The 24,212-nt window shown below is 40.1% G+C and overlaps 2 protein-coding genes across 2 annotated transcripts; both read right to left on the minus strand.

Annotated features, from left to right (window-relative positions):
- Positions 1–13,253: 13,253 nt before the first annotated feature.
- On the minus strand, positions 13,254–14,008 carry LOC135641384 (TPD1 protein homolog 1-like). The gene is made up of 2 exons (XM_065156740.1): positions 13,948–14,008; positions 13,254–13,666 (listed from the first exon to the last, which is right to left on the minus strand). The coding sequence occupies exons 1-2, from the start codon at positions 14,006–14,008 to the stop codon at positions 13,254–13,256; spliced, it is 474 nt and encodes a 157-aa protein (XP_065012812.1).
- Positions 14,009–23,211: 9,203 nt separating this feature from the next.
- Positions 23,212–23,966, minus strand: LOC135641385 (TPD1 protein homolog 1-like). The gene is made up of 2 exons (XM_065156741.1): positions 23,906–23,966; positions 23,212–23,624 (listed from the first exon to the last, which is right to left on the minus strand). Exons 1-2 carry the CDS (start codon positions 23,964–23,966, stop codon positions 23,212–23,214), a joined length of 474 nt encoding a protein of 157 aa, XP_065012813.1.
- Between the last annotated feature and the right edge of the window lie 246 nt (positions 23,967–24,212).

A 24,212-nucleotide genomic window follows, 5' to 3' on the forward strand; every position in this document is an offset into this window, starting at 1 on the left:
ATCAGCCCACAGCCCACACCCTCTCTTAACCTAACCCTAATTAAGATTAGGGGGGTGTGATGGCTGCGTTTTAGAGGTAGATTAAGGCTATAAAAAGGCAGCAACGAGGCAGATCTTTGAGGCCACGGGATTCCAAAGAGAAGAAGGAGATCAAGGCAGAAAAGGAAGAGAAAGAAAGGGAACAAGACAAGGACAACGCAGAGAGACTGTTCACAATCATCTAGCAGTGTTCTCATCTCAGGTTAGATCAAATCTACAGTAGACTCTTGCTGTGATTACTTGGGGAGGTTTTAGATATTGTGGGCAATGACGTGATCCTTGTATCCCAGTTATTCTCTTGTGGTTGTTGCTAGGGTTTTGGGCAAGAGATTGAGATTTGTATATTCATTATTCTCATAGTGGATTATCTCTAGTTTGCCCCGTGGTTTTTACCCTTCACATTGAAGGGGTTTTCCACGTATATCTTGGTGTTCTGTTTGATTATGTTTCCATTTTATTCCGCTGCGCATTTTGGTCTTCTAGTATTTATTCCTATACAAAGGTTATTCCTCTTTTTATCCCCATCAACTGGTATCAGAGCGGGGTTTTGGTGATTTAATTTTTGTATTTGAACATGGAGGCCAGTAATATTTCTCGCATGATTAGTTTAAATGGAAATAATTGGATGATATGGAAACCAAGAATGGAAGATCTCTTGTATTGCAAAGATTTGTATGGACCTTTGCAGGGGGATAGTGCAAAACCTACAACTATGACAGATGATGAGTGGAAGAGGTTAGATCGAAAAACAATTGGGTTTATTAGACAGTGGCTTGATGATAATGTCTTTCACCATGTTTCTACTGAAATTTCTGCATATTCTCTTTGGAAAAAATTGGAAAGTCTCTATGAGAGAAAAACAATTGGCAACAAAGCTTTTTTGATCAGAAAACTTGTGAACCTAAAATATAGAGAGGGTGCTTCTATTGCTGAGCATTTGAATGAAATGCAGAGTATTACTAACCAGTTATCCTCTATGAAAATGTCTCTTGATGATGAGTTGCAGGCATTGTTACTTCTCAGTTCATTACCAGAAAGTTGGGAGACACTGGTGGTTTCCCTCAGTAATTCTACGCCAGATGGTATTGTCACTATGAGTCAAGTAACAAGCAGTTTGTTGAATGAGGAGTTGAGAAGAAAGAGTTCAACAACATCTCAGAATGATTCACAGTCACTTATCTCAGAGAACAGAGGAAGGTCAAAGTTCAGAAGCAGTTCACGTATGGGTAGGAGCAAGTCAAGATCAAGAAAAGATATTGTTTGCTATAACTGTGGTGAGAAAGGACATTACAAGAACCAATGTAAGCAACCTAAGAAGAACAAGAAAAAGGGAAAAGAAGTGGAGTCTACAGAATCAAAGGATAATACTACAGCTACAGTGCAGGGTGGTGATTATTTGATTTTGTCTCCTTCTGATGATATTTTTTCTTGTGTGTGTCAGGATCTCGAGTGGGTGATTGACACAGGTGCTTCTTATCATGCTACACCTCGGAGGGAGTTTTTTGCTACATACAGGTCTGGAAACTTTGGTGTTGTCAAGATGGGCAACTATGGCACAGCAGACATCATTGGCATGGGTGATATCCATTTAAAGACCAACCTTGGCTGCAAGTTGGTACTTAAGGATGTGAGACATGTGGTTGACTTGAGGCTGAATTTAATTTCAGTTGGAAGACTAGATGATGAAGACTATGAAAGCAGATTTCACAGAGGGTAATGGAAACTCAGTAAGGGTTCTCTTGTTATAGCTAATGGAAAGAAATGTCATACTTTGTACAGGTTGCAGGCTAAAGCTTATGGTGAGCAGTTAAATGCTACAGAGAAAGACTTCAGTATGGAGTTGTGGCATAGGCGATTGGGACACATGAGCGAGAAGGGGCTGCAAACTCTTTCCAAGAGAGAGGTATTACCAGATCTCAGAGGTATACATCTGAACCCTTGTATTGATTGTTTAGCTGGTAAACAACATAGAGTTTCATTTGCTAGTGCTGCTTTGTCTAGAAAAATGCATGCCTTAGACCGTGTTTATACAGATGTATGTGGTCCTTTGAGGACAAAAACTCCTGGTGGATCTGTTGATGTTCTTGGTATAAGTGGTGCACTTTATTTTGTCACTTTTATAGATGATTTTTCTAGGAAAGTTTGGGCCTATGCTTTGAAGACCAAAGATCAGGTTATTAATGTCTTTAAAGAGTTTCATGCCAGGGTTGAAAGGGAGACAGAAAGGAAATTGAAATGCATAAGATCAGATAATGGTGGTGAGTATACAGGATTGTTTAATGACTATTGCAGGTCACATGGAATCCAATATGAGATGACAATTCCTGGTACACCTCAGCATAATGCAATTGCAGAGAGGATGAACCGCACCATCATGGAAAAGATCAGATGTATGCTTTCACAGGCCAAGCTACCAGAAAGGTTTTGGGATGAGGCTTTGAGGACTGCAGTTGATGTGATCAACTTATCACCATGTATAGCCCTAGATGGTGATGTTGCAGAGCATGTATGGTCAGGGAAAGATGTTTCCTACAGGCATTTGAAAGTGTTTGGTTGTCGTGCATTTGCACATGTTCCAGATAATGAGAGGTCCAAGCTGGATGGTAAGTCTAAAGAATGTATTTTTCTTGGTTACTCACATGATCAGTTTGGTTACAGGCTTTGGGATCCAGAAAAGCAGAAGGTGTTCAGGAGCAGAGATGTGATCTTCTTTGAGGATCAAACCTTTGAGGATTTGAAGAAGAAGGCACCAGCCAAGACTTCTGCAGAAGGATTAGCAGATTGTGACCCAGTTACTCCTCCAGTATATCAGGGTGATGGGGGAGATATGCAGGAAGATGGTGTAGAACCTGATATTGATCTACCTGTAGGACATGTTGAGCAAGAAGAAGTAGGAGAGCAAGTTCCCGCAGAACCTCAGTTGAGAAGATCTTCTAGACAACATCAACCTTCCAGAAGATACTCTACAGATGAGTATGTGATGCTTACTGATGCAGGTGAACCAGAGAGTTACCAGGAAGCAGTTGAGAGTGAGCAGAAAGAGAAGTGGTTAGCTGCTATGCAGGAAGAGATGGATGCTCTTCAGAAGAACCACACTTATGATTTGGTGCTGCTACCAAATGGAATGAAGGCCTTGAAGAACAAGTGGGTTTTTAGGTTGAAGACTCAAGAATATTGTTCTCAACCAAAGTACAAAGCTAGATTGGTTGTGAAAGGCTTTGGTCAAAAGAAAGGTATTGACTTTGAAGAGATATTTTCTCCTGTTGTTAAAATGTCTTCTATTCGTGTTGCTCTTGGTATTGCTGCTAGCCAGGACTTGGAGGTTGAGCAGTTAGATGTGAAGACAGCTTTCCTTCATGGTGATTTGGAGGAGGAAATTTATATGGAGCAACCAGAAGGCTTCAAAGTCAAAGGTAAAGATAATTTTGTCTGCAAGTTAAAGAAGAGCTTGTATGGGCTAAAGCAAGCTCCAAGACAGTGGTACAGAAAGTTTGATTCATTTATGACAGAAAATGGATACAAAAGAACGGCTTCAGATCATTGTGTGTACATCAAATGGTTTGGTGAGGATTTTATTATTCTCTTACTTTATGTTGATGACATGCTTATTCTTGGGAAAGATATGTCTAAAATTGACAGGTTGAAGAAGGAAATGAGTGAGTCTTTTGCAATGAAGGACATGGGGCCAGCAAAGCAAATACTAGGCATGTAGATTTCTCGTGACAGGAAAAACAAGAAGATTTGGTTGTCACAGGAGAAATACATCGAGAAGGTATTGGAAAGATTCAGTATGAGCAATGCTAAGCCAGTTGGTTCTCCTCTTGCAGGTCACTTCAAGTTGTGCTCAGAACAGAGTCCGTCAAGTGATGAGGAGAAGGAGAAAATGCAAAAGGTTCCTTATGCTTCAGCAGTTGGAAGTTTAATGTATGCAATGGTATGTACGAGGCCAGACATCGCATATGTAGTGGGTGTTACTAGCAGATTTCTTGCAAATCCAGGCAAAGAGCACTGGGCAGCGGTGAAGTGGATTTTTAGATATCTCAGAGGGAGCTCTAAGGTTTGTTTAAGCTTTGGAGGTGGACCACCTGTGTTGACAGGTTACACAGATGCAGATATGGCCAGAGATATAGATACGAGGAAGTCTACTTCAGGTTATGTACTTACTTTTGCAGGGGGAGCTGTGTCATGGCAATCCAGGTTACAAAGGTGTATTGCTCTCTCCACCACAGAAGCAGAATATATTGCTGCTACAGAGGTATGCAAAGAAATGTTATGGATGAAAGAATTCTTACAAGAATTGGGGCTGAAACAGGAAAATTATGTGGTGCATTGTGACAGCCAGAGTGTCATCCATTTGTATAAGAACCCAATGTTTCATTCCAAGTCAAAGCATATAGATGTCAGATACCACTGGATTCGAAATGTATTTGAAGAGAAGCAGTTACAGCTTCATAAAATTCATACAGATGACAACGGAGCAGACATGTTGACGAAGACCTTACCAAAAGAAAGACAGGAGATATGCCGACAGTTGGTCGGCATGGCTTCACATTGAGGAGTCATGGGACAGCCTCCCTTATGGGCTGAAGGGGGAGGTTGTTGGGCTGATGGCCCATATTCAGCCCATGTGGGCTTTATCAGCCCACAGCCCACACCCTCTCTTAACCTAACCCTAATTAAGATTAGGGGGGTGTGGTGGCTGCGTTTTAGAGGCAGATTAAGGCTATAAAAAGGCAGCAATGAGGCAGATCTTTGAGGCCACGGGATTCCAAAGAGAAGAAGGAGATCAAGGCAGAAAAGGAAGAGAAAGAAAGGGAAGAAGACAAGGACAACGCAGAGAGACTGTTCACAATCATCTAGCAGTGTTCTCATCTCAGGTTAGATCAAATCTACAGTAGACTCTTGCTGTGATTACTTGGGGAGGTTTTAGATATTGTGGGCAGTGACGTGATCCTTGTATCCCAGTTATTCTCTTGTGGTTGTTGCTAGGGTTTTGGGCAAGAGATTGAGATTTGTATATTCATTATTCTCATAGTGGATTATCTCTAGTTTGCCCCGTGGTTTTTACCCTTCACATTGAAGGGGTTTTCCACGTATATCTTGGTGTTCTGTTTGATTGTGTTTCCATTTTATTCCACTGCGTATTTTGGTCTTCTAGTATTTGTTCCTATACAAAGGTTATTCCTCTTTTTATCCCCATCACATCACATCTCTGATTGGGTAAATTATCGCCTCTGATGCCTCTTGACTTAATCTACCATAGAGGCCACAAATAACAATAATTACCCCCTTCCAACTATAGTTAAACTAGGAATGGATAGCTGGCCTCCTTTTTTTGTTCGATTCTTTGGCCTTAAGAATGAGTGATTGCCGTGCCCAATTGGAGAGCAAACAGCTAATTGAACGCAGTCTACGGTCGATCTGTGACCCTAGATACTGAAGGTGTTCTTACCTTTTGCAAAAAAAACTCATCCATGAGTTGTCATGAAATATTCACAAGGCTATTTCTTATTGCCGGTGAGTCGATCACAAGTTTGGAGAAAGGCAAAAGAGAGAATGGAAGGGGGAGATAAGGGATGCTAAAGAAGTGCGCAGCCACCTAATTCTCCACAATGCCTTCCTCGTCACCATGGACCTTGCCTCCCGTGTCTTTCCTGAGAGTGCTCTCATTGTCAATAATGAAAAAGAGTATACCATCAGCTAATCGTCATCCAACATGCAACCACCATATAGTGTCCACGATCAAAGGAGAAGACAATGTCACCCTCTGTCCACATAGGCATTGGTCCAAAATAGATAATTATGGTTTACGCACCCTCCCTTGTGGCCCACGTGGACAAAAGGCCTAAGGGAGGCTATTAGAGGTGGTTAAAGACTAACTCCTCATAGAATATTTCATAAAAATATATTATCTCGTTACGATTAGGTATAAAAGCTTGTTTCCACTAAATTGAAAATGGGGCTTACCTTTTCTGGCTACTTATGTCTATCCTCATACCCGTTGGATTACGAACTTGGTCTTCAGAGGGACCGGATCAAGACCTCTTTAGATCTCGGTCTTCATATAGGTGGCACTATAGGATCTTGGTGTTTCCACCTTAAGGCACTTTGGGCAAACCTATGCATACGGGTCCAAACCATGTCGGGTTGATTGGGATATCAACTACATCTTCCCTCATAATTTTGGCACTAAAAGAAGGGACCGATATTACAACAACTCCTGCCCATCAACTCTCTCAATGAACTTTCAAGAAAAGAGGCTTTGCCCTTGACCTATGACACTTTCATCCGAGAGGGGCAACAACTACTCTTTTCGTACATGGACATATCCACCTCGAAGCAAATGTTGATGCGGTACTGGCGTCTATTAATTGGCCTAGGCCTTTAAGCCTTGGGGATGACCTCGAGCCACCTTCTTATCCCCATCAAGGTGTTCTTGAAAACCTCATCTAGCATATGTAGATGCTAACGAGCATGATATATGGCTCCACTTATGTCCTAGTTATCACAATAAACGATATTACTAGCTCAACCATAGTCATTGGCTCAATCGCTACCGGCATCGACACCCATCGAGTTTCCTGCACCTAATGTGGTGTCGATATCCTAGGAGCACCTGAGAACCATCAAACCACCAGTTGAAGGGGCACTTTACTCCCCAACCATGAAATTTTGTGGAGCACACCACTACTCTACCATGCCTAAATTTGAGACTTAGTAAATGGATTTATTAGAAGATTCTGTTGAATCTTGAATTTTAATGGTGAAACCAATTGATAAGTGTTTATGATTTGATCTACGTTTTGAGTGATGCAGGATACTTCGATCAGAGAGAGACAATTAAAGCGGGAAAAATCATATTGGGCCTGAGGAAAACGTGTTAGAAGATTAGACGTCGGGCCGAAGGATCGATCGACGTATCGTCAGAAGGCTTTGAGCCTTAGATTCGGACATCGGGCTAATAAGAGTAGATATTGTGCCAAATCTATCGGAGTTGTGGAGGTCAAATGGCGGATTGAGCTTTAGGCCGCAAGAGAGGACGATGAGCCGAAGAATCTGACGAAGCGTCGATGGACTAATGACATGCCGGACAACATGATTCATGCTTAGTAATAAGTTCAACTGAGAGCAAAAAGAAAGAAAACTCTGTTGTAATTGTGTGTGAAACTCCTCTCAAAGTTCTAAGTGTTGGAATAGTTTGAGAGAGGGGTAAGTGGGGGTGTAAGGGTTATCTCCTAAATCAGGTAAATGGAGAATCGAGTTGTAAAAGGTGGTTGGTCATCGCCAATTGAAGGAAGACCGATAGTAGATGCCAGTGGCCTTGACGGAAGAGGAATCGACGGAGTGGATATAGGTCACAACAACCGAACCACTATAAAAAAATGGTTTGCCTTTCATTTGTGCAATTTACATTAAACTGCAAACGGCCTTCTCATTACTTGCTACACTCTTCTTATTGCTTTCATAGTTAAGCATTTTTTAAATCAGTTTTATCGTACAAAATAAAATTTCCATAATCGACGTAATTTTTACCGCTGCACTAATTCACCCCCCCCCTCTTTGTGCCGACTCGTTCCTAATAGATTCCATATGGATCCAACTATGAAATATGGATCGATGTTTAGAGGAGATGTAACGAGAGTTTAAACAATCCCAATGGGAAGTGTTGGTCAACCCCAACTTTGGTTGATCACTATTGACCCAGAAAATCTAAGAAAATGTCGATTCTAACAAACTTTCACCTCCCATCATTAGAGGCATTCGATGGCATTATCGACTTGATGGGGCATATTATAACTTTTCATGCTCAAATATAGTTGTATGATACTTTGGATGCCCTGATGTGTCACACATTCTCAACCATATTAAGATGTCCAGCACAAGAATGATATGCTCGCCTGAAGTTGCTTTTTGTTGGTTTAAATTTGAACTTCACTTTCTTGGAAATGTGCTCCCGAGACCATTAACAACAATGCTTCTTGGACTCAGACAAGGGAAGGAAGAGATGCTTGTTGACTTTGTGACATGCTTCACTAATGAATTTCGAGATATAAGGGATGCCCATCAATTGCACATAAAAAAAGACCTTATGATGGGGTTCAAGCCCTCTCATCTCTTTTACTCATTAGTGAAAAGCCACCAGTAATGATACCAAAGGTACTTTTGAGGACTAGTCAATATATTGCTACCAAGACTATGATCTCTAGTAAGCGTGAGGAGTTAGGCAAGATGCCAAAGTTGGAGAAACTATAATCCACTATAACCCAGAGGTCACCATGGCAAAGGAGGAACGAATGACCCTAGTTATCTCACTCAAGGTATGAGCTAACCCCCATAAATTTGTTTAGAACTGAAGTTTTTCTATAGATAAAAGAGAAAGGGCTCTTAAAAGACTCTCACCCAATGAAGACTCCATTAGCGAAAAGATATGGTTTCAAATACTGCGAGTTCCATCGAGATTATGACCATGCCAAGGAGGATTGTTGTAACTTGAAAAATCATATATTGACAAATTTATATGCCAAGGACACTATGATCGGCTCATCCAAAAACGTTGGAAAGACACACCCCGGCTTTAGGAGTCATGAAGAGATAGATTGACATCATCATTGGTGGACCTACCTTAGGGCGAGAAAGCTCCTCAAGTTGTAAAGCTTATGTCTATGCCACCATTGAAAAGATCCTAAGGATAAAGGGTGACCTTGAGATAAACTTCAAGAAGGAAGAGATAGAGAACCTTGACCTGAACCTTGATGATGCCTTAATAGTTTCAATAAAGATAATCAATGCTTTGGTGAATAGGATCATGATCAACACATGTAGCTCTACCGATATCCTCTTCTTTGATGCTTTCCAAAAACTCGGGTTCTCGACTAATTACTATAACCCTATGTTTTCTTCATTTATGGGATTCATGAGCGATTTTATCTCCCCTCTTGGGACCATGAACCTGCATGTCTTATTCGGAGATGAGTATTACTCCAAAATAATGCTAGCTAGATTCCTGGTGGTGGATATCTATTTAGCATACAATGCAATCATAGGTCATTCCATGCCGAATAGACTAAGGGCAATTGTGTCGACCTACCACATGGTGTTGAAGTTCTAGTGAACAGGGTCATGATTGACATAGGTAGCTCTATCGATATCCACTACTTTGATGCTTTCTAAAACTCAAGCTCTCGACTAACAACTATACCCCTCTGACTTCTTTACTAACAAAATTTAAGAGTAATTCTCTCTCCCACCATAGGACCGTGAATCTGCATGTCATATTCTAAGATGAGCATTATTCCAAAACAATGTTGGCTATATTTATGGTGGTAGATATCCCCTCAATATACAACGCAATCATGGACCGAACCACATTAAATAGCCTAAGGGTGGTGGTGTCAATCTTTAACATAGTAATGAAGTTTTTAATGGGAATTGGAATTTGGGAGCTAAGAAGTAACCCAAGGGAGTCGTGCTAGTTCTACCTGACGGTGATCTCTCTATCGAAGAAGGCTCATTCTAAAACGCCACCTATAGACACCAAAGGCTTCGCCAAGTCCACCTCACATCCTAAACCGATGGAGCCACTGATTGAGGCTGCCATAGACAAGGCTAGAATTGATCGAATTGTCAAGGTCGAAATGACACTTCCTAAACAAAGACAAGTGCAACTCATTTACTTTCTTTAAGAGAACACCGAGGTATTTACGTGATCACGGAGAGGCATGTTAGGAATCGACCCCAACGAAGTTCAACATCACTTGAACATTATTTCGAAGGCAAGTTAGTGAAGCAAAGGCCTTAGAAGTTTGCTCCCAACCACTAGTAGGTAATTACTGATGAGTTAGATAAGTTATAAGGAGTTCGATTTATTATTGAGATGCAGAACCCCCAATTGTTTGCCAATGTTATACTCATTCAAACGTCCAATGAAAATTGGAGGATGTGTGTTGATTATACCAATTTCAACGAAGCATATCCAAATGATAGCTATCCACTTCCTTAGATTGATTAGGTTGTTAATTCTGCCTCTAGTCATAAGCTCACCATTTTTATGGAAGCATTCTCAATTTATAATCTAATCAGAATGGCATGAGAGGATCCTTAACACACTTTCTTTTTCACCGAATGAGACATATTTTGCTTCCAAGTCATGCTATTCAGGTTAAAAAATGTGGAGGTGATGTACCAAAGAATGGTGAACAAGATATTAAAACACAAGATCGGAAGAAACATTGAAGTGTATGTAGTTGACATGATAGTAAAAACTTGGACAATCGAATTACATTTGACAGACTTAACGGAAACATTTGAAGTCCCAAAGAACTTCAACATGTGCCACAATCTAACTAAATGTGCTTCCGGAGTCAACTTGGGAAAGTTCCTCATATTTATTATGCACGAAAGGGGAATAAATATAAACCCCAAGAATGTGAAAGCCATATTAGAGATGTGCCACCACCTCGGTCAGTAAGGGAAGTCCAATAGTTAATAGGGTGAATAACAGTGCTTAGCCAATTTTTATCCCAATCGGGTGATAGGTATTTGCCTTTTTTCAAGGCATTAAATAATCTAAAGGACTTCCTACGGATAGAAGAGTATCATGAGGCTTTTGAAAGGCTAAAAGTCCACCTTACCTAATTGCCACATCTCACTTCCTCAACCTCGGATGAAACTCTAAGCCTTTACCTCATTGGCACCTAGGTGGTAAGGAAGCTTCATTCCTATTTTCAAGTGCATGCTGTGTAAGCGAATACCGACCAATCACTCAGATAGGTCCTCTTTCCGTTTGATGTCTCGGGTTAACTATTGAGGTGGTCAGTAGAGTTGGATGAGTTTGAAATCCGATATGTTTCGAGGACTGTAATAAAGGCACAAGGGTTATTGGACTTTATTTTGGAACTATCTCACCCTTTGCTTAAGATCAACAACTATATCCCACCAGCATGGACATTATTCATGGATGGCTATGCAACCTCGGATGGGGGTCGTGCGAAACTTGTTCTGAAAGGCTCGAACAAGCGAGCGTACAATTAAGCTCTCTCATTTGGGTTCAAATCTCTAGTAAGGGTTGATCTAACTTTCAAAATAAAACTATGGAGATTATATCTTAATAAAAAATTTATTGGTTCCGAAAACATAAAGGGTAAATCAAACAACCAATCACAAAGAATAAGAGAGTACCTTAAGTGAATTCCTTGGGAGAGATAGAGGTTCATCAAAATGAAGATAAAAAATAAATTATAATAAAATTTCAATAGATAAAGACCACAGAGAGGATGAAAAATATGTAACACAAATAATCATAAAGAGAAGAATCATTGTAACAAAAGAAAAGCTTAACGTTACAAATGCAAGAAGTTTGGTGATAGGGTAAAATACTATTATCACTTTTTAGAGAAAAGGGGCATCTGAACTTGTTTTATGCATGCTAAATTGTTCAAGAAAAAAAGAATGGACTGTGGCACATGGTTAGTGTTAGTAGGAACCATACGGTTAGTTTGATGTAAACTCATTATTATCGATTTAAAAGTTTTCAACACCCACAATCTCCATGCCTCCAATCGGAGCTCACAAAGTTGAGATAACTACCATAAGAAACTTCAAACAAGAAAAAATAGAGGATTTCGAGTGAAGACCAAACCTTTAAGGTGCTCGGGAAAGGATTGATCATGGTCAAGAAGCATGCACGCTAGAGACTAAATGGGTTTCAATCTCTATTTCCTTCTCCATCGAGGTATTTATAAGGGTCAATTTAATTGAACATTGGGTAAATTAGCTAGCTTAGTGAGACTCTGGTTCCCATTGGTGACTATGTATTTACAAAATACTGTCTCAGTTCATCATATTTGATTAGATCTTGGATGTGATTAGATTCCAAAGGAGGAACCAAATATGGACAATAGTAAAAGGATTTCATTCTTAAACAAAAATCTAATATTGGATTAACTTCGAAGCCTCCCATGATTGTCTAGGTTCCATTAATGAAATCTTCCTTGTTTGAATGACATCTTCAATCCCTTAATTTTCTATCAAAGATTTACAAAATCAATTGGCCAAAAATCTATTATTTTTGGCTAATTGAGACTTGACATATGAAATTAAATTAGCACCTATTGGACATCTCATGTCAATGGATCGGAGTTGATGAAGAACTTTACATTAGTAGATCATATAAAGGAAATATTCCCTTATTAACTAACCAATGGTTATAAGAACAACAATATATAAAACAATTTTCTAAGATATGTTTTCATTCCAAACTTATTAAACAGATACTTACAGGTTTTTAATACCTATAGATTCATACTACCATGATCGATGGAGGAGTTTTGTTAGATAAACTTGACACAGTCTTTTGCATGAAGTGGGATATGATATACATGCGTCTACGATTCTGAAGGTTACAAGGAACTCCAATTCCAAGTAGGTCATTCAACCAACCGACCTGGTGCTGCAACTGCTTCCACAAGAAGCCAATTTAATTTTACCTTAACCTCTACCTTAACATGAAGCACACTTCAAGTGATGAGTCCGACCTTGCACGAACAATTGCAAGGAATAGACAACCACCTTGTGAAATGTATGCCTAAAGCTAGATCTTGCCCTAACTTGACTATGCCCTAAGATAACTATTTCATGTTGATTGAATATTCGAGATATCTTTAACATGGTCTCATCTTCTAAATGTCCTCAAATCGACCTTAAGTTGACAACAACTGTGCATTCTAATCACATCGTGTCTTTGAGGCAGCTGAAGCTTCACTTGACCAGATGGGTTACTACCTAACCTGCTCATCTCAGAAGCTTCATGTAAGATCTTCAAATTCACACATCCTCAAGTACTTCAGACGGTGTTGATGATTCAAAGCTTGCTCGCTCAGTGTATCATTAGAATTAAAATGCACTAAAACGAAGCTGGAATCGGAACGACAAGTGCAATAACATTTCTTGACTACTCTAATTTTAGTTCCAATTACGATGTCCTTTAAATATTCTGCTTTGAATTGGACGTGTTTAATGATCTTCCCATCGTAAAACAATGCTCTCAATGCTGTCATCCAGCGAATGACGCACTTGCTCTGACCACTCACCACAGCAAAAGGTGCGTTAGTGCACTATCAAAGAAGCGGAAATTAAAAGCGTATATTTCAGCCATATCTACCAACAATAACTCCAAAATTGAGTGTCTGGTAATGAAAGCAGGTGAAGGTAGAGGTTTAGGCTGAGGGGACGCAGGTGGCGCTGGAAACAGCCATGGGGTAAGAGAAGGAGTTGGCGTACTGGAAAGAGATGGTTTCGCCCGGGCGGAGGGGGCGGCCGTCGTTGAGGAGGCAGTCGTTGATGCTGAGGCGGCGGAAGATGCTGGGGTTGATTTGGCGAGCGCTGCTAAACTTGCCGCAGCTTAGGTGGATTTGGCCCATGGCACACCCGTCTTTCAACGGGCAAAGATTCTGCACATTCACCGTGTACGTTGGGATCCCACTGGGCAGCGGCGGCGTCGCGTCTTGGTGCAACACGATGTCATCCATGCTGCACTGGTTTCCTATCCGATTTGTCGATTTGGAGGAAGAGGAGGAGGACGAAGACGTCACCGTTGCACGCAAACCACTAACACACATCAAGGTTGTACCTGATACAAGAAAATATGTATCATAATCTAAATAAGTATATAGGGATTTGAGTACGTGTGATTCTAATGTTTCAAGTAAGTTGCACATATTTTCATCAAACCAAATATGACAAATATTTGGTTGAAAAAAAAATATATCTACCATATTAGATAAAGCTTAAGTTTGAATAAGATTGTATGGTCGATTATTAGTATAACTCTTTAGAATATATTATTATGGAATCAGAGATGAGAGAAGCAAAAAGTAAGTACAAAGAGAAATAGTTTGGTTTCACGTGTACCGAAGGTAAGCAGAAGTATTAGCGCTATAACAGTTCTCATCCTCAGCTGCTCCGGCGACATGCACCCTAACCCTTAGCTTCTTCTTCTTCTTCTTCCTCTTGATCCTTCGTTCGTATAAATGTGTAGTACGTGAAGGAAGTATTTAAATGTGAGTAATAACATAGAAAAACAAGCATAATGAGCAATATCTACCTGATTTGAACTGTACGTAATGTTTTTATGGAAGAAATAGAAAATCATCACACCCTTTCCTTAGAGATGTAATTATAATAGGTAAATAAATAAATTATCAATTTAAAAAAGGAAAATATCTTAATTAAATTTTTGGGTGAGTAATTCGATCAACATTTCTATAATTTAGTCCAACCGATCGCAAATAAAATAAAGCAAGAGTGAAGAGGAAAAACTTGTCCATCACATCTCTGATTGGGTAAATTATCGCCTCTGATGCCTCTTGACTTAATCTACCATAGAGGCCACAAATAACAATAATTACCCCCTTCCAACTATAGTTGAACTAGGAATGGATAGCTGGCCTCCTTTTTTTGTTCGATTCTTTGGCCTTAAGAATGAGTGATTGCTGTGCCCAATTGGAGAGCAAACAGCTAATTGAACGCAGTCTACGGTCGATCTGTGACCCTAGATACTGAAGGTGTTCTTACCTTTTGCAAAAAAAAACTCATCCATGAGTTGTCATGAAATATTCACAAGGCTACTTCTTATTGCCGGTGAGTCCGATCACAAGTTTGGAGAAAGGCAAAAGAGAGAATGGAAGGGGGAGATAAGGGATGCTAAAGAAGTGCGCAGCCACCTAATTCTCCACAATGCCTTTCTCGTCACCATGGACCTTGCCTCCCGCGTCTTTCCTGAGAGTGCTCTCATTGTCAATAGTGAAAAAGAGTATACCATCAGCTAATCGTCATCCAACATGCAACCACCATATAGTGTCCACGATCAAAGGAGAAGACAATGTCACCCTCTGTCCACATAGGCAATGGTCCAAAATAGATAATTATGGTTTACGCACCCTCCCTTGTGGCCCACGTGGACAAAAGGCTATTAGAGGTGGTTAAAGACTACCTCCTCATAGAATATTTTATAAAAATATATTATCCCTTTACGATTAGTTATAAAAGCTCGTTTTTAATAAAATGAAAATGAGGCTTACCTTTTCTGACTACTCATGTCTATACTCATACCACTTGGATTATGAACTTGGGCTTCAAAGGGACCGGATCAAGACCTCTTTAGATCTCGGTCTTCATGTAGGTGGCACTGCGGGATCTTGGTGTTTCCACCTTAAGGCACTTTGGGCAAACCTATGCATATGGGTCCAGACAATGCCGGGTTGATTGGAATATCAATTACATCTTCCCTATCATTTTGGCACTAGAATAAGGGACCGATATTACAAGAACTCTTGCCCATCAACTCTCTCAATGAACTTTTAAGAAAAGATGCTTTGCCCTTGACCTATGGCACTTTCATCCGAGAGGGGCAACAACTACTTTTTCGTACATGGACATATCCACCTCGAAGCAAATGTTGATGAGGTACTGGCGTCTATTCATTGGCCTAGGCCTTTAAGCCTTGGGGATGACCTTGAGCCACCTTCTTATCCCCATCAAGGTGTTCTTGAAAACCTTATCTAGCATATGTAGATACTAACGAGCATGATATATGGCTCCACTTATGTCCTAGTTATCACAATAAAAGATACTACTAGCTCAACCATTATCACTGGCTCAATCGCTACCGTCATCGACACCCATCAAGTTTCCTGCACCTAATGTGGTGTCAGTATCCTAGGAGCACCTGAGAACCATCAAACCACCAGTTGAAGGGGCACTTTACTCCCCAACTATGAAATTTTGTGGAGCACACCACTACTCTACCATGCCTAAATTTGAGACCTAGTAAATGGATTTATTAGAGGATTCTGTTGAATCTTGAATTTTGATAATGAAACCAATTGATAAGCGTTTATGATTTGATCTACGTTTTGAGTGATGCAGGATGCTTCGATCAGAGAGAGACAATTAAAGCGGGAAGAATCATATTGGGCCTGAGGAAAACATGTTAGAAGATTAGACGTCGGGCCGAAGGATCAGTCGACGTATCGACAGAAGGCTTCGAGCCATAGATTCGGGCATCGGGCCAAGAAGAGCAGATATTGTGCCAAGGCTATTGGAGTTATGGAGGTCAATTGGCGGATTGAGCATTAGGCCGCTAGAGAGGACGATTAGCCGAAGAATCTAACGAAGCGTCGATGGAACAATGACATGCCGGACAACATGATTCATGCTTGGTATTAATTGTCTTGATCGAAGTGTAATTTTTTGTGTGCAAGATTAACTATGATAGCAAGACATAAAGCAAAATGAAGTCCCAGAGTCAAGAACGCCATTTCATTGGGAGTTCGAGAGTTCGTCGGAAGTTCGGACGTTCGTCGAAAGTTCTACCAGAACCAACCGAGAGGTCCAGAAGCTTGCCAAAGAAGCTCATCGGAACTTGCCAAGAAGATCGTCGTGAAGTCCAGCAGCTTGCCGGGAGTCCGTCGGAACATTGCCGAGAGATCGTCGGAAGTTCGTCGAAAGATCGCCTGAAGAAACCATACTTATTTTTCTTAGAATATGTCTTAGGAATCATAGTTAGCATCTAATTAGAGTTGGAATTGGGAGGTAATCCCATCAACTCTATTAGGGGCCAACTAGGCCCAAAGTTGTGCTGGTTTGGGTCGGATTCAAGGCCCAACCAGGGTGCTGAAAGCTTGGCCGGTGGTGGCAACACATGGGGAACAACACCCTAGGAATTATGGGCGGTGGTACTATCAACAGTTAATGCTGCCAATGGTGGTACCACCTAGGAATGGCGGTGGTACCGTCAGTACCTAGGATTCTTCGATTAGAGAGAGACAATTAAAGCAAGAAGAATCATGTTGGGCTGGAGGAAAACGTATCAAAAGATTAGACATCAGGCCGGAGGATCGGTCGACGTATCGACAGAAGGCTTCGAGCCATAGATTCGGGCATCGGGCCAAGAAGAGCATATATTATGCCAAGGATATCGGAGTTGCGGAGGTCAACTGGCCGATTGGACAATAGGCCACAAGAGAGGACGATGCGCCGAAGAATTGGGTGAAGCATCAATGGACCAATGACATGCCGGACAACTTGATTCATGTTTAGTAATAAGTTCAACTGAGAGCAAAAAGAAAGAAAACTCTTTGGTAATTGTGTGTGAAACTCCTCTCAAAGTTCTAAGTGTTGGAATAGTTTGAGAGAGGGGTAAGTGGGGGTGTAAGGGTTATCTCCTAAATCTGGTAAACGGAGAATCATGTTGTAAAAGGTGGTTGGTCTTCGCCTATTGAAGGAAGACCGATAGTAGATGCTGGTGGCCTCGACGGAAGAGGAATCGGCGGAGTGGATGTATGTCACGACAACCGAACCACTATAAAAATATGGTTTGCCTTTCATTTGTGTAATTTACATTAAACTGCAAACGACCTTCTCATTACTTGGTACGCTCTTCTTATTGCTTTCATAGTTAAGTATTTTTTAAATCAGTTTTATCGTACAAAATAAAATTTCCATAACCGACATAATTTTTGCCGCTGCACTAATTCACCCCCCCCCCCTCATAGTGCCGACTCGTTCCTAATAGATTCCATATGGATCCAACTATGAAACATGGATCGATGTTTAGAGGAGATGCAACGAGAGTTTAAACAATCCAAATGGGAAGTTTTGGTCAACCCCAACTTAGGTTGATCGCTATTGACCCAGAAAATCTAAGAAAATGTCGATTCCAACAAACTTTCACCTCCCATCATTAGAGGCATTCGATGGCATTATCGACTTGATGGGGCACATTATAACTTTTCATGCTCAAATATAGTTGTATGATACTTTGGATGCCCTGATGTGTCACACATTCTCAACCATATTAAGATGTCCAGCACAAGAATGATATGCTCGCCTGAAGTTGCTTTTTGTTGGTTTAAATTTGAACTTCACTTTCTTGGAAATGTGCTCCCGAGACCATTAACAACAATGCTTCTTGGACTCAGACAAAGGAAGGAAGTGATGCTTGTTGACTTTGTGACATGCTTCACTAATGAATTTCGAGATACAAGAGATGCCCATCAATTGCTCATAAAAAAGACCTTATGATGGGGTTTAAGCCCTCTCATCTCTTTTACTCATTAGTGAAAAGTCACCAATAATGATACCAAAGGTACTTTTGAGGACTAACTAATATATTGCTACCAAGACAATGGTCTCTAGTAAGCGTGAGGAGTTAGGCAAGATGCCAAAGTTGAAGCAACTATAATCCACTATAACCCAGAGGTCACCATGGCAAAGGAGGAACGAATGACCCAAGTTATCTCACTCAAGGTATGAGCTAACCCCCGTAAATTTGTTTAGAACTGAAGTTTTTCTATAGATAAAAGAGAAAGGGCTCTTAAAAGACTCTCACCCAATGAAGACTCCATTAGCGAAAAGATATGGTTTCAAATACTGCGAGTTCCATCGAGATTATGACCATTCCATGGAGGATTGTTGTAACTTGAAAAATCATATATTGACAAATTTATATGCTAGGGACACTATGATCGGCTCATCCAAACACGTTGGAAACCCACACCCCGGCTTTAGGAGTCATGAAGAGATAGATTTACATCATCATTGGTGGACCTGCCTTAGGGCGAGATAGCTCCTCAAGTTGTAAAGCTTATGTCTATGCCACCATTGAAAAGATCCTAAGGATAAAGGGTGACCTTGAGATAAACTTCAAGAAGGAAGAGATAGAGAACCTTGACCTGAACCTTGATGATGCCTCAATAGTTTCAATAAAGATAATCAATGCTTTGGTGAATAGGATCATGATCAACACATGTAGCTCTACCGATATCCTCTACTTTGATGCTTTCCAAAAACTCGGGTTCTCGACTAATAACTATAACCCTATGTTTTCTTCATTTATGGGATTCATGAGCAATTTTATCTCCCCTCTTGGGACCATGAAACTGCATGTCTTATTCGGAGATGAGTATTACTCCAAAATAATGCTAGCTAGATTCCTGGTGGTGGATATCTATTTAGCATACAATGCAATCATAGGTCATTCCATGCAGAACAGACTAAGGGCAATGGTGTCGACCTACCACATGGTGTTGAAGTTCTAGTGAACAGGGTCATGATTGACATAGGTAGCTCTATCGATATCCTTTACTTTGATGCTTTCTAAACCTCAAGCTCTCGACTAACAACTATACCCCTCTAACTTCTTTACTAACAAAATTTATGAGTGATTCTCTCTCCCACCATAGGACCGTGAATCTGCATGTCATATTCGAAGATGAGCATTATTCCAAAACAATGTTGGCTATATTTATGGTGGTAGATATCCCCTTAATATACAACGCAATCATAGACCGAACCACATTAAATAGCCTAAGGGTGGTGGTGTCAATCTTTAACATAGTAATGAATTTTTTAATGGGAATTGGAATTGGGGAGCTAAGAAGTAACCCAAGGGAGTCGTGCTAGTTCTACCTGACGGTGATCTCTCTATCGAAGAAGGCTCAGTCTAAAACGCCACCTATAGACACCAAAGGCTTCGCCCAAGTCCACCTCACATCCTAAACTGATGGAGCCGCTTATTGAGGCTGCCCTAAACAAGGCTAGAATTGATCGAGTTGTCAAGGTTGAAATGACACTTCCTAAAGAGAGACAAGTGCAACTCATCAACTTTCTTTAGGAGAACACCGAGGTATTTACGTGATCACTGAGAGGCATGTTAGGAATCGACCCCAACGTAGTTCAACATCACTTGAACATTATTTCGAAGGCAAGTTAGTGAAGCAAAGGCCTTAGAAGTTTGCTCCCAACCACTAGTAGGTAATTTCTGATGAGGTAGATAAGTTATCAGGAGTTCGATTTATTCTTGAGATGCAGAACCCCCAATGGTTTGCCAATGTTATACTCATTCAAACGTCCAATGAAAATTGGAGGATGTGTGTTGATTATACCAATTTCAATGAAGCATATCCAAATGATAGCTATCCACTTCCTTAGATTGATTAGGTTGTTAATTCTACCTCTAGTCATAAGCTCCCCATTTTTATGGAAGCATTCTCAATTTATAATCAAATCAGAATGGCATGAGAGGATCCTTAACACACTTTCTTTTTCACCGAATGAGACATATTTTGCTTCCGAGTCATGCTATTCAGGTTAAAAAATGTGGAGGTGATGTACCAAAGAATGGTGAACAAGATATTAAAACACAAGATCGAAAGAAACATTGAAGTGTATGTAGTTGACATGATAGTAAAAAGTTGGACAATCGAATTGCATTTGACAGACTTAACGGAAACATTTGAAGTCCCAAAGAACTTCAACATGTGCCACAATCTAACTAAATGTGCTTCCGGAGTCAACTTGGGAAAGTTCCTCAGATTTATTATGCACCAAAGGGGAATAAATATAAACCCCAAGAATGTGAAAGCCATATTAGAGATGTGCCACCACCTCGGTCAGTAAGGGAAGTCCAATAGTTAATAGGGTGAATAACGGTGCTTAGCCAATTCTTATCCCAATCGGGTGATAGGTATTTGCCTTTTTTTCAGGCATTAAAGAATCTAAAGGACTTCCTACGGATATAAGAGTATCATGAGGCTTTTGAAAGGCTAAAAGTCCACCTTGCCTAATTGCCACATCTCACTTCCTCAACCTCGGATGAAACTCTAAGCCTTTACCTCATTGCCACCTAGTTGGTAAGGAAGCTTCATTCCTATTTTCAAGTGCATGTTGTGTAAGTGAATACCAACCAATCACTCAGATAGGTCCTCTTTCCGTTTGATGTCTCGGGTTGACTATTGAGGTGGTCAGTAGAGTTGGATGAGTTTGAAATCCGATATGTTTCGAGGACAGCAATAAAGGCACAGGGGTTATTGGACTTTATTTTGGAACTATCTCACCCTTTGCTTGCGATCAACACCTATATCCCACCAGCATGGACATTATTCATGGATGGCTATGCAACCTCGGATGGGGGTCGTGCCGAACCTGTTCTAAAAGGCTCGAACAAGCGAGCGTACAATTAAGCTCTCTGATTTGGGTTCAAATCTCTAATAAGGGTTGTTCTAACTTTCAAAATAAAACTATGGAGATTATATTTTAATAAAAAATTTATTGGTTCCGAAAACATAAAGGGTAAATCAAACAACCAATCACAAAGAATAAGAAAGCAACTTAAGTGAATTCCTTGGGAGAGATAGAGGTTCATCGAAATGAAGATAAAAAATAAATTATAATAAAATTTCAATAGATAAAGACCACAGAGAGGATGAAAAATATGTAACACAAATAATCATAAAGAGAAGAATCATTGTAACAAAAGAAAAGCTTAACGTTACAAATGCAAGAAGTTTGGTGATAGGGTAAAATACTATTATCACTTTTTAGAGAAAAGGGGCATCTGAACTTGTTTTATGCATGCTAAATTGTTCAAGAATAAAAGAATGGACTATGGCACATGGTTAGTGTTAGTAGGAACCATACGATTAGTTTGATGTAAACTCATTATTATCGATTTAAAAGTTTTCAACACCCACAATCTCCATGCCTCCAATCGGAGCTCACAAAGTTGAGATAACTACCATAAGAAACTTCAAACAAGAAAAAATAGAGGATTTCGAGTGAAGACCAAACCTTTAAGGTGCTCGGGAAAGGATTGATCATGGTCAAGAAGCATGCACGCTAGAGACTAAATGGGTTTCAATCTCTATTTCCCTCTCCATCGAGGTATTTATAAGGGTCAATTTAATTGAACTTGGGTAAATTAGCTAGCTTAGTGACTCTCTGGTTCCCATTGGTGACTATGTATTTACAAAATACTGTCTCAGTTCATCATATTTAATTAGATCTTGGATGTGATTAGATTCCAAAGGAGGAACCAAATATGGACAATAGTAAAAGGATTTCATTCTTAAACAAAAATCTAATATTGGATTAACTTCGAAGCCTCCCATGATTGTCTAGGTTCCATTAATGAAATCTTCCTTGTTTGAATGACATCTTCAATCCCTTAATTTTCTATCAAAGATTTACAAAATCAATTGGCCAAAAATCTATTATTTTTGGCTAATTGAGACTTGACATATGAAATTAAATTAGCACCTATTGGACATCTCATGTCAATGGATCGGAGTTGATGAAGAAATTTACATTAGTAGATCATCTAAAGGAAATATTCCCTTATTAACTAACCAATGGTTATAAGGACAACAATATATAAAACAATTTTCTAAGATATGTTTTCATTCCAAACTTATTAAACAGATACTTACAGGTTTTAAATACCTATAGATTCGGACTACCATGATCGATGGAGGAGTTTTGTTAGATAAACTTGACACAGTCTTTTGCATGAAGTGGGATATGATATACATGCGTCTACGATTCTTGACCAAAGTAGGGCAAAGGACATGAGATACAAACGCTATTTCCCTTCCGAAAAAAATTTGCCTCGTCTAAGATATGAATACACAATGTTAGTTTCACTAAATTAAATCGGTGATCAAATTTGATGTGATCGTATTATCACCAAAAAGAAGGCTCTCGAGACATTATCACAAGAAAGCCGAACACACAAAGTCCAAATCCCTCTTCCTAGTTTCATTATAAAAGTCCAAACCCCTCTTCAAAGGCTTTCGCCTTTGAAGGAGCATATGGATCAATCCCAAATGGACACTATTAATGATGAATCCCAAGCAACTATGGGTTCTCTTTCCCCAACTGAGTCCAGATGGGTTACTACCTAACCTGCTCATCTCAGAAGCTTCATGTAAGATCTTCAAATTCACACATCCTTAACTACTTCAGACGGTGTTGATGATTCAAAGCTTGCTCGCTCAGTGTATCATTAGAATTAAAATGCACTAAAACGAAGAAGCTGGAATCGGAACGACAAGTGCAATAACATTTCTTGACTACTCTAATTTTAGTTCCAATTACGATGTCCTTTAAATATTCTGCTTTGAATTGGACGTGTTTAATGATCTTCCCATCGTAAAACAATGCTCTCAATGCTGTCATCCAGCGAATGACGCACTTGCTCTGACCACTCACCACAGCAAAAGGTGCGTTAGTGCACTATCAAAGAAGCGGAAATTAAAAGCGTATATTTCAGCCATATCTACCAACAATAACTCCAAAATTGAGTGTCTGGTAATGAAAGCAGGTGAAGGTAGAGGTTTAGGCTGAGGGGACGCAGGTGGCGCTGGAAACAGCCATGGGGTAAGAGAAGGAGTTGGCGTACTGGAAAGAGATGGTTTCGCCCGGGCGGAGGGGGCGGCCGTCGTTGAGGAGGCAGTCGTTGATGCTGAGGCGGCGGAAGATGCTGGGGTTGATTTGGCGAGCGCTGCTAAACTTGCCGCAGCTTAGGTGGATTTGGCCCATGGCACACCCGTCTTTCAACGGGCAAAGATTCTGCACATTCACCGTGTACGTTGGGATCCCACTGGGCAGCGGCGGCGTCGCGTCTTGGTGCAACACGATGTCATCCATGCTGCACTGGTTTCCTATCCGATTTGTCGATTTGGAGGAAGAGGAGGAGGACGAAGACGTCACCGTTGCACGCAAACCACTAACACACATCAAGGTTGTACCTGATACAAGAAAATATGTATCATAATCTAAATAAGTATATAGGGATTTGAGTACGTGTGATTCTAATGTTTCAAGTAAGTTGCACATATTTTCATCAAACCAAATATGACAAATATTTGGTTGAAAAAAAAATATATCTAGCATATTAGATAAAGCTTAAGTTTGAATAAGATTGTATGGTCGATTATTAGTATAACTCTTTAGAATATATTATTATGGAATCAGAGATGAGAGAAGCAAAAAGTAAGTATAAAGAGAAATAGTTTGGTTTCACGCGTACCGAAGGTAAGCAGAAGGATTAGCGCTATAACAGTTCTCATCCTCAGCTGCTCCGGCGACATGCACCCTAACCCTTAGCTTCTTCTTCTTCTTCTTCTTCCTCTTGATCCTTCGTTCGTATAAATGTGTAGTATGTGAAGGAAGTATTTAAATGTGAGTAATAACATAGAAAAACAAGCATAATGGGCAATATCTACTTGATTTGAACTGCACGTAATGTTTGAACGGAGGAAATAGAAAATCATCACACCTTTTCCTTAGAGATGTAATTATAATAGGTAAATAAATAAATTATCAATTTAAAAAAG

Source organism: Musa acuminata, chromosome BXJ3-6 (assembly GCF_036884655.1).
Source record: "Musa acuminata AAA Group cultivar baxijiao chromosome BXJ3-6, Cavendish_Baxijiao_AAA, whole genome shotgun sequence".
Lineage (NCBI taxonomy): Eukaryota > Viridiplantae > Streptophyta > Magnoliopsida > Zingiberales > Musaceae > Musa > Musa acuminata.

Bases quoted from the DNA above. Each gene is read 5' to 3' on its own strand.
- LOC135641384 (XM_065156740.1), bottom strand. From the start codon at position 14,008: ATGTCGCCGGAGCAGCTGAGGATGAGAACTGTTATAGCGCTAATACTT. The intron at 13,667-13,947 runs GTACACGTGAAA...TTCTTGTATCAG, and splicing joins AATACTTCTGCTTACCTTCG to GTACAACCTTGATGTGTGTT.
- LOC135641385 (XM_065156741.1), bottom strand. From the start codon at position 23,966: ATGTCGCCGGAGCAGCTGAGGATGAGAACTGTTATAGCGCTAATCCTT. The intron at 23,625-23,905 runs GTACGCGTGAAA...TTCTTGTATCAG, and splicing joins AATCCTTCTGCTTACCTTCG to GTACAACCTTGATGTGTGTT.